Source organism: Hyla sarda, chromosome 2 (genome assembly GCF_029499605.1).
Source record: "Hyla sarda isolate aHylSar1 chromosome 2, aHylSar1.hap1, whole genome shotgun sequence".
NCBI lineage: Eukaryota > Metazoa > Chordata > Amphibia > Anura > Hylidae > Hyla > Hyla sarda.
In genome coordinates, this window is record NC_079190.1 from 31,057,339 (window position 1) to 31,068,304 (window position 10,966).

The window sequence follows — 10,966 nt, forward strand, 5'->3', positions numbered from 1 at the left end:
CCACCATGAAACACAGGTACAGACACTATATTATGAACTACACTAACTTTACAGCCCCTGTAGCATAATCAAATAAAATAAAAAATCCTGGAATTCCACTTTAATATGGATTAAATAAAACCTTTGACAAGTCAAGAAGACATGTCAAATATTTTGCTCAGCTGGGGTCCCCTTACTGAGACTCTTACAGATCGCGAGATATAGGTAGGAGAAGTGTGCAGCTGTGCGCTTCGCTCCTTGGCTTTTCCCTCAATCCAATGAGAGTCCCCCTCCTGCAACAATTGGGATAAAGCAGCGAGCTGTGGAGTGAAGTGCACAGCTGCAGGATTCTCCAAGCTATATCTAGTGATCGGTTAGGGTCTCAGCACAAAGACCCCAACTGATCAAATTTTTGACATGTCTGTGGAACATGTGAAAAGTCATGTTAAATCACAGTAACGCTTAAAACGGGTATTCCGATTTGCATAATACCCATAGTGCAGTGTGCTATTTGTCACAAATAACAAACAAAAGCTTACTCTGCAGTATTTCCATTGCATGTAGCCATACCGTCCACACAAAGGACCCAAAGATACTATAGTGACAAAACATCACATGTTTCACTTCTCAAGGCAGCTTCATTAGACATGTGTATTTTCTGGCACATTTAAAGGGGTACTCCATTGATAGATGTCTTATCCCCTATACAAAGGATTGGGGATAAGATGCCTAATCACTGGGACCCCCCACGATCTCCGTGCAGACACCCGGCATTCTGTACATTATGTTCAGAACGCTGGGTTAGGGCGGTTGTGGTTGTGACATCACGCCACGCCCCTTCGTGATGTCACACCATGCTCCCTGCATTCATGTTTATGGGAGGGGGCATGACTGCCGTCACGCCACCTCCCATAGACATGAATGCAGAGGGCGTGGCGTGGTGTGATGTAACAAGGGGGCGTGGTGTGATGTCACGACCACAGTGGCCGGAACCCTGTGATCCTTTGGATAGGGGATAAGATGTCTAGCAACGGAGTACCCCTTTAACTTATGTCCCCCAAGTGTGAGCACTCCTGCTTTCTGATAAACCATGCCCATAGAGTGTCTAAAAACCATTAAAAGTGTCACGTAAGCCAGTTATTGTCTTTTTGGACAAAAACTATTTTATTTATCCCCCTCAGCATCAAAATTTACAAAAATTTGTGGCGATTTGCAGATGTCCCTGTTCTGTCCCTGTCTTTTTCATCCTGTGTTGATACATTCGTACAAAGAAAGCCCTCCTACTGTACGGGAAAAACATTTCATATCTATCTGTTTCCTCTGTATCTATACCATGTCATTTTGGGCCTTTATTTTCCAAGTGCTTGGTGTTTTAGTGACATATAATTCCTGGTGAGTTCCCTAACCTGCGTATGAACATTATCTGACACGGTTCATGTTTATGAGTGAATAAAGGTCACAGTCTCTCTTTTTTTTTTTTTTCCTTTTAACCTGTTTTACCAGTTGGTACTGAATAGACATGCAAAGAATGTATGTGTTACGCCTAGCGCTCCGGGTCCCCGCTCCTCCCCGGAGCGCTCACGGCGTCTTTCTCCCTGCAGCGCCCCGGTCAGTCCCGCTGACCGGGAGCGCTGCACTGTTCTGGCCGTTGGGGATGCGATTCGCACAGCGGGACGCGCCCGCTCGCGAATCGCATCCCAGGTCACTTACCCGTCCCGGTCCCCTGCTGTCATGTGCTGGCGCGCGCGGCTCCGCTCTCTAGGGCGCGCGCGCGCCAGCTCTCTGAGACTTAAAGGGCCAGTGCACCAATGATTGGTGCCTGGCCCAATTAGCTTAATTGGCTCCCACCTGCTCCCTGCCTTTATCTAGTCTCCTCCCTTGCACTCCCTTGCCGGATCTTGTTGCCTTGTGCCAGTGAAAGCGTTTAGTGTGTCCAAAGCCTGTGTACCTGAACTTCTGCTACCCATCCTGACTACGAACCTTGCCGCCTGCCCCCGACCTTCTGCTACGTCTGACCTTGCTTCTGCCTACTCCCTTGTACCGCGCCTATCTTCAGCAGCCAGAGAGGTGAGCCGTTGCTAGTGGATACGACCTGGTCACTACCGCCGCAGCAAGACCATCCCGCTTTGCGGCGGGCTCTGGTGAAAACCAGTAGTGGCTTAGAACCGGTCCACTAGCACGGTCCACGCCAATCCCTCTCTGGCACAGAGGATCCACTACCTGGAAGCCGAATCGTGACAGTAGATCCGGCCATGGATCCCGCTGAGGTGCCGCTGCCAAGTCTCGCTGATCTTCCCACGGTGGTCGCTCAGCAATCGCAGCAGATTGCCCAACAAGGACAGCAGCTGTCGCAGTTGACCGCCATGTTACAGCAAATTCTGCCTCTGCTACAGCAGCAACCATCTCCTCCGCCAGCTCCTGCACCTCCTCCGCAGCGAGTGGCCGCTCCTAACCTCCGCTTGTCCCTGCCGGACAAATTTGATGGGGACTCCAGACTCTGCCGTGGATTTTTGTCTCAGTGTTCCCTGCATATGGAGATGTTGTCAGACTTGTTTCCTACAGAACGGTCTAAGGTGGCGTTCGTAGTAAGCCTTCTTTCAGGAAAGGCCTTGTCTTGGGCCACACCGCTCTGGGACCGCAATGATCCTGCCACAGCCACAGTCCAGTCCTTCTTTGCTGAAGTCCGAAGTGTCTTTGAGGAACCTGCCCGAGCCTCTTCTGCTGAGACTGCCTTGCTGAACCTGGTCCAGGGTAATTCTTCCGTTGGCGAGTACGCCATACAATTCCGTACTTTTGCTTCTGAACTATCCTGGAATAATGAGGCTCTCTGCGCGACCTTTAAAAAAGGCCTATCCAGTCGCATCAAGGATGTGCTGGCCGCACGAGAGATTCCTGCCAACCTCCAAGAACTCATCCATTTGGCTACCCGCATTGACATGCGTTTTTCTGAGCGACACCAAGAGCTCCGCCAGGAAAAAGACTTAGATCTCTGGGCACCTCTCCCACAGCATCCTTTGCAGTCTTCGCCTGGGCCTCCCGCCGAGGAGGCCATGCAAGTGGATCGGTCTCGCCTGACCCAGGAAGAGAGGAATCGCCGTAGAGAAGAAAATCTCTGTCTGTACTGTGCCAGTACTGAGCATTTCTTGGTGGATTGCCCTATCCGTCCTCCACGCCTGGGAAACGCACGCACGCACCCAGCTCACGTGGGTGTGGCATCTTTTGCTTCTAAGTCTTCTTCTCCACGTCTCACGGTGCCCGTGCGGATTTCCCCTACAGCCAACTCCTCCATCTCAGCCGTGGCCTGCTTGGACTCTGGTGCCTCCGGGAATTTTATGTTGGAGTCCTTTGTTAATAGATTCAGCATCCCGGTGACCCGTCTCGTCAAACCGCTCTACATTTCCGCGGTCAACGGAGCCAGATTGGACTGCACCGTGCGTTACCGCACAGAACCCCTCCTGATGTCTATCGGACCCCACCACGAAAGGATTGAGTTCTTCATTCTCCCCAACTGTACCTCTGAGGTCCTCCTCGGTCTGCCTTGGCTCCGGCTTCATTCCCCCACCATTGATTGGACCACCGGGGAGATCAGGAACTGGGACTCTGCCTGCCACAGGAAGTGCCTCTTCCCCCCTCCCAGTCCCATCAGGCAAGCCTCTGTGCCTCCCCATGGCCCCCGTCCTGGTGTCACACTGCCCCGTGCCAGGCCTCGCCCTCTGCCCTCCCTCCCCATTCCCACTCCTGCTGTACTGCCTGCCGTTGAGGAAACCCTCCATTCTTTCCCGGTGTCCTCATCCCAGGGGAGGCAGTTACCGGACAAAGAGAAGGGGAGACCTAAGGGGGGGGGTACTGTTACGCCTAGCGCTCCGGGTCCCCGCTCCTCCCCGGAGCGCTCACGGCGTCTTTCTCCCTGCAGCGCCCCGGTCAGTCCCGCTGACCGGGAGCGCTGCACTGTTCTGGCCGTTGGGGATGCGATTCGCACAGCGGGACGCGCCCGCTCGCGAATCGCATCCCAGGTCACTTACCCGTCCCGGTCCCCTGCTGTCATGTGCTGGCGCGCGCGGCTCCGCTCTCTAGGGCGCGCGCGCGCCAGCTCTCTGAGACTTAAAGGGCCAGTGCACCAATGATTGGTGCCTGGCCCAATTAGCTTAATTGGCTCCCACCTGCTCCCTGCCTTTATCTAGTCTCCTCCCTTGCACTCCCTTGCCGGATCTTGTTGCCTTGTGCCAGTGAAAGCGTTTAGTGTGTCCAAAGCCTGTGTACCTGAACTTCTGCTACCCATCCTGACTACGAACCTTGCCGCCTGCCCCCGACCTTCTGCTACGTCTGACCTTGCTTCTGCCTACTCCCTTGTACCGCGCCTATCTTCAGCAGCCAGAGAGGTGAGCCGTTGCTAGTGGATACGACCTGGTCACTACCGCCGCAGCAAGACCATCCCGCTTTGCGGCGGGCTCTGGTGAAAACCAGTAGTGGCTTAGAACCGGTCCACTAGCACGGTCCACGCCAATCCCTCTCTGGCACAGAGGATCCACTACCTGGAAGCCGAATCGTGACAGTATGAAATGCCTGGAATATTGTAGCCTGCGGTAAGGACCATCCGACACAAGCTTCTCAAGGTTATATTCTTAACTTTGCCTTACAGAGGACCCATAATATTGTATTAGGAAACAATTCAGGGGCAACATTATTTTAACTTCATTGCGAATGGCACAATATGAGGTTTATGGTGTGAAAGAAAACTGCTCCACTAATGACAGCCATCTTGCTTATATATTTAAAGAGTACCTGTCATGATCTTGTTAAATTTTATAATCCCCCCATCATGATAAACCCCAGCAGGCGTGACATCATCTGAAGCCATACAGGGGAGACCTTCCTCCCTCACTCTGCTACACAGCCCAGAGCAGTTCACTGTGAGATGGGCTGTGATTGGCTAAGGCTGCACCCCCCCCCCCCCCCCCCAGCACTACAGACTGCATTTCCTGACTTCTGCCAGGCCATCAGGAGTCCAAAGTCTGTGCAAGAGATAGAGGGAAATGTGCTCTGGACAAGTAGGGAGACACCTAGTGGCAGCTTTTTTAAACACAAATAAAACATAGTAAACTTCATTTTTTTTTTAAATAAAGTATAATGGTTCCTCAAATTACAATATTATTTGGTTCCAGGATGACCATTGTATGTTGAGACCATAACCTTTGAGAAACCTGATAATTGGTTCTGAAGTCCTAAATGTCATTTAACCTTTTCATGACCCAGTGATTTTCTGTTTTTGCACTTTCATTTTTTCCTTCTTACCTTTAAAAAATCATAACTCTTTCAATTTTGCACCTAAAAATCCATATGATGGCTTATTTTTTGCACCAACAATTCTACTTTGTAATGACATCAGTCATTTTACCCCAAAAACTACAGCGAAACAAAAAAAATTCATTGTGCAACAAAATTTAAGAAAAAACACAATTTTGTAACTTTTGGGGGCATCCGTTTCTACGCAGTACATTTTTCGGTAAAATTACACTTTCTCTTTATTCTGTAGGTCCATACGGTTAAAATGATACCCTACTTATATAGGTTTGATTTTGTCGTACTTCTGGAAAAAATCATAACTACATGCAGGAAAATGTTAACGTTTAAAATTGTCCTCTTCTGACCCCTATAACTTTTTTTTTTTTTCGTATGGGGAGGTATGGAGCTAATTTTTTGCGTCTTGATTTGAAGTTTTTTTCGGTAGAATTTTTGTAATTATCGGACTTTTTGATCACTTTTTATAAATTTTTTCATGATATAAAAAGTCACCATAAATACGCTATTTTGGGATCTTTAATTTTTTTGCGTGTACGCCATTGAACGTGCGATTTAATCAACTATATATTTTTATAATTCAGACATTTCCGCACGCGGCGATACCACATATGTTTATTTTTATTTACACAGTTTTTTTTTTTTATGGGAAAAGGGGGGTGATTCAAACTTTTATTAGGGAAGGGGTTAAATGATCTTTATTCACTTTTTTTTCCAGTATGGAGGCAGGTAGGGACCCTCCGGCTGTCATGTAAGTTGTTCGGGATGCCGTGTTTTCGCCGCTGCGATCCCGAACAGCTCCCTGAGCTAACCGGAATTAATTTACTTTCACTTTAGACGCGGCGTTCAACTTTGAACGCTGCATCTAAAGGGTTAATAGCTCGCGGCACCGCGATCACTGCCGCGCTATTAGCCACGGGTCCCAGCCATTGCTAGGTGCCGGGCCCGACCCGCTATGACGTGGGGCCATGCCGTTGCCCAACGTTATAGAATGGGAGCCGACCCATGACGTACATGTATGTCATGGGTCGGGAAAGGGTTAAATATAGGTAAAAGTGAGGATTAAAGTAACATGAGAACATAGCTAATACAGATGAAGCAAGATCTTTACAAGTAAGAAAGATCTGCTGGGAGCTGTAAATCCTAAAAAAGTAACATGGAGCCGCCCCCACCTGGTGTCCAAAGGAGCAGCTAACCCTGGCACAGGTAAAGAGTACAGAACATGTAATACATCCCTGTACTGTAGGGGGCACTACCAGACACCAGTCAGTGCATGCACTTCAGTAATACAGGGGTTTTACCAGTGAATGTCCATTCTGATTGGTCAGATCTTCCAGCCATTGACACGTTTCGCAGATCTGGACTGTCCGTACATTGAATGTTGAGTCTGGTTTCAAATTACAATGGTCCAGAAAAGACCATTGTATGTTGAAAATATTGTAACCTGAGGCCATTGTAAATTGAGGGATTATTTACCGTAAGGAGTGCAATAGCAAAAATGAATTTTAATGACAGTGCCCACAGACTGTGGACACTATTGCACTGAGCTTTGTTTAATTGTTGATTTGTTTTCTGAAACCAAATGAAGCAACTTTCTACGTAATCTTCATTAGAAATTTCCTACCATTTAGCTGCCAGTCAGAGGAAGATAAGATAAACCTGTCAGACAGACTTTCTGCCCCCTCAGCGTTAGGCTATGTTCACACGGTGGAAAGTCTGCATGGAATATTTCAGTAACAGCACCTCACCAAGTGTAACACCAGGTCCAAGAATTCCTAATATCCGTGAGATGACTTTAGACTTTGTCCGAGGGACTACTACCCTCAGCTGCTCTGAACTACTCAACCTCAACTACTCAACAATTCTGTTTGCCTAATACAGTACATGTGCGTGTATCTAACATAGATATTTTGTGATCCCCACAGAGTACAGAGACTGAGGGGACTGAATATGTTTTTTTTTTTACAATTTGTGTTAGATAAATATCATATATGATTTACATTTCAGAGGGATAAGACCCACCGGGCCGATGTGTTTGACCTTTTTCCTGGGACGTTTCAGACGATAGAACTGGTTGCTGGTAACCCCGGGACCTGGTTGCTGCACTGTCATGTCTCAGATCACATTCATGCTGGGATGGAAACAACCTTTACTGTTAAAAAGCAATCAGGTGAGAATTATGGGGTATTGCAGAGGGGTCATTGTATCTACCCTGGGCACAGTGTAACCTGCTCTGCCCCTTCATTATACTGATTGGTCTTTATGGCCTTTGGGTGCATTCAGGCACCAGTGACTGCAACACACTGCACCCCTGGTACAATGCATTTGGAAAGTCTTCAGACCCCTTCACTTTTTTCACATTTTGTGGCCTTGTGCTAAAATAAAATTTAAAAAATCTAATTCACTCCCCACCCCCTATCATTCTGCACTCAGTATCCCAAAAATGTAAAAACTGAATTTTAGAATTTTTTTTGCAAATATATGAAAAAGTTAAAATTGCTATGACATTGAAATTTATCTCTGGCTCCTCCCATTTTTCTCAATCATCTCCGAGATGTTTCTCCACCTTGAGTGGAGTCAACTATCGTAAATTCGGCTAATTGAACAGGATTTGGAAAGACACATCCCTTTATGTATAAGGTGTTACAGCAGATGAAAAAACAAGTCATGAGGCAGAAAGAACTGCCTGTAGAGCTCAGAGACAGGATTGTATGTAGGCACAGATCTGGAGAATGGTACATAAAATGTATGTTGCACTGAAAATTCAGAGAGCACAGTGGTCTCCATAATTCTTACAACCAGGACTCTTCCATAAGTTGGCTGCCCCAAAAACTAAGTAATGGGTAAAGAAGGGCCTTGGTAAGAAAGATGACCAAGAACCCAATGGTCAGTGTGGCTGAGCTTCAAAGATCCTGTGACCTTCTGGAAGTTTCTTCCATCTGCACAACCATCACTGCAGTCTTCACCAATCCTGGATTTATGGCAGAGTGGCCATAAAGGATCAAAGTACAGAGATATTCTTATTGAAAACCTGATCCAGATTGCTCTGGACCCCAACTGGGCCAAAGGTTCACCTTCCACATAAACATAAATTGTCTGGGTTTTACCCAAAACAACCAATTACAGATCAGCTTTCAAGTTACCGGACCACATTAAAGGAAAACGGTCATCTGTTCACCCACACTAAACCCAATACACGGGGTTATAGTGTGGGTGAACAGGAGACCGATAAGGGGTTAATGAGTTAAATACACTCAGTTAGGGCAGCGCTCACATGAACCACGACAATGAATATTTATATTAAGCCGGCGGGCCTGCCTACAGCGCACAGTTCAATTAAGATAGATGCCGATCTTCGGAGGGACAGATCTCCGGAATGCAGGTATATTAAACCCATTAACCCCTCATTGGACTCCTGTTCACCCACACTATAAACCGGTGTATTAGGTTTATTGTGGGTGAACTGATTTCCTTTAAGATATGAAAACAGAGCTCTGGTTGGTTGCTACGACAGTTTGGGTTTTATTGGCCGATTGATGAATCTGATCCTATGCCCCTAAGCACACAGTCAAGACAACACAGGGGCGGCTTAGGGACAACATTGTGAATGTCGTAAAGTGGCCCAACCAGAGCCCTGACTTGAACATCTCTGGCGAGACCTGAAAATGGTTTCAAACGATGGTCCCCATCTAACCTGACAAAGCTTGAGAGGATCAGCTGAGAAGAGTCCCCAAATCCTTGTGGTTTAATCCCCAAGAAGACTGGAGGCTGTAACCACTGCCAAAGAGACTTCAACAAGTACTAAGTTAAGGGTCTGAAAAGTAAAGGGTCTGAAAAGTAAAGGGTCTGAATACTTATGTTATTGCAAGATTTTAGTTTTTTTCTTTTCAATAAATTAGTAAAGCTTTCTAACATTGCTTTGACATTCTCGTTATGGGGTATTAGGTGCAGAAATATGGGGGGAGGGGGGGGCATTGATTTTTTTTTTTTATTGTTCCACAAGGCAACAACATAACAAAATGCGGAAAAAGTAAAAGGGTCTGAAAACTTTCCGAATGCGCTCTAGCTATTTCTGTGGGGGAGATACATGGGGTAGTAAGTACCCCTCAACAAAAACAAAACAAGGCTCCTCTGCTCTGCCGGTTCACAATACATCTCTGCCCAACACTTGACTCTAGTTGAGAAAATCAGAGTTTTGGTAAAACTCGTATGAACTCCATACTACTTACCATCTGTCTTTTTTAATTTTCAGATCGAGGAGAAGACCCTGTTCTACTAGGTAAGAGTCCTTTAAAGGGGTACTCCGCCCCTAGACATCTTATCCCCTATCCAAAGGATAGGGAATAAGATGTCTGATTGCGGGGCTCCCCAGTGATCTCCCTGCAGCACCCGGCATTCGTTTAGAACATCGGGTGTAGTGTCTGAAGCTCGCGATGTCACGGTCACGCCCCACGTGTGACGTCACAGCCACGCCCCCTCAATGCAAGTCTCCCATAGACTTGCATTGAGGGGGAGTGGCAGTGACGTCACGAGCGGGGCGTGACCGTGACATCACAAGCCTCCGCCCCGCATTGCCAGTCATCCGGCACGGAGCGAAGTTCACTCCGTGTACCGGATGTCTGGGGTGCTGCCGCCGAGATTGCGGGGGTCCCCAGTGGCGGGACAACCCGCGATCAGACTTTGGATAGGGGCAGAGTAATCCTTTAAACGAAACAAAAAAGTGACCCAAAAGTTCCCTTGTCTCCACATTTTTGTTGATCACTTACTTTCCTTGCAGATTCTGGAGGGCAAAATGGAGTGACATTTCTGGGAAGAGTCCTTACGGTCGGCCAGGCACATGCTGCCCTGCTCTCTCTGTTGGGAATTGGCGTGGTTCTGCTAGTAGTTCTGGTGGTGGTGCTGTCCATTCTAAGCTCTCAAAAGAACAAAATGCACTATAGCACAATAAACAATGGTTCCATCCCAATGAACATGATATGAGAAGGCCCCTTTGGGCATGGCAACTCTGGTACCTCAAGCAGTGCCTTGGGATAGTGTGTGCATTTGCACTTTATTGTTTTTTGTTTACAAGCACAATATCTTTTACACTGGAGATGTTTGGATCCATTGGGCGTTGGCAAGGATGAAAAGGATGGATTACCAAAGGAGAAGGCCAGAAGGTCTCCATGAGATGACACGAAGACAAGTAGAAGAGGAAACATTTTTTTGCCTATATTATCATTAGTATCTGAACTATATTGTTTTAAGAGATTGCTTATGGAGGAGTCATTTTGACATCCTGATTTTAAAAGTGTCTGAATATAACTGCACTGTATAAAAGGGACGTTAGAAAACATGACAAATATTTTAGGATGGTGTATTTTTGTACGGTAACTACATATAGCAATGCTGCTTTAGCTTACTGTAAAGAACTTTTGTCCGCAACCAGATCTAGTACCTACAGATGGTGCTGTTTATCGCACACGCATTCTAAAGAACCTTAGTTTGTAACTCAAGAAAACTACCCCAAGGTAGCCAAACCGGTGATATCCACCTGTAGATTGCTGTTTTGGGTTTCTTCAATTACATTTCTTAGATGCAACTCAGGGGTTTACTGGTTCTCACTGAAGATATCTAGTGCTGCATAGAGTATGGAGATTTGCATTCGGGCAATGCTGCCGGGGAAATAAAGTATGCAAATTAGCTCTCC

The 10,966-nt window shown here is 47.0% G+C and overlaps 1 protein-coding gene across 1 annotated transcript in view; it reads left to right on the forward strand.

The window, feature by feature from the left end:
• HEPHL1 (hephaestin like 1) overlaps nucleotides 1-10,619 on the forward strand; it is a 112,494-nt gene extending 101,875 nt beyond the window's left edge. The window contains exons 18-20 of the mRNA XM_056561481.1: nucleotides 7,285-7,447; nucleotides 9,530-9,556; nucleotides 10,055-10,619. Coding sequence (XP_056417456.1) covers nucleotides 7,285-7,447; nucleotides 9,530-9,556; nucleotides 10,055-10,257 — 393 coding nt within the window. The 3' untranslated portion in view covers nucleotides 10,258-10,619. The remainder of the gene's footprint in view (nucleotides 1-7,284; nucleotides 7,448-9,529; nucleotides 9,557-10,054) is intronic.
• The last annotated feature ends 347 nt before the right edge of the window (nucleotides 10,620-10,966 follow it).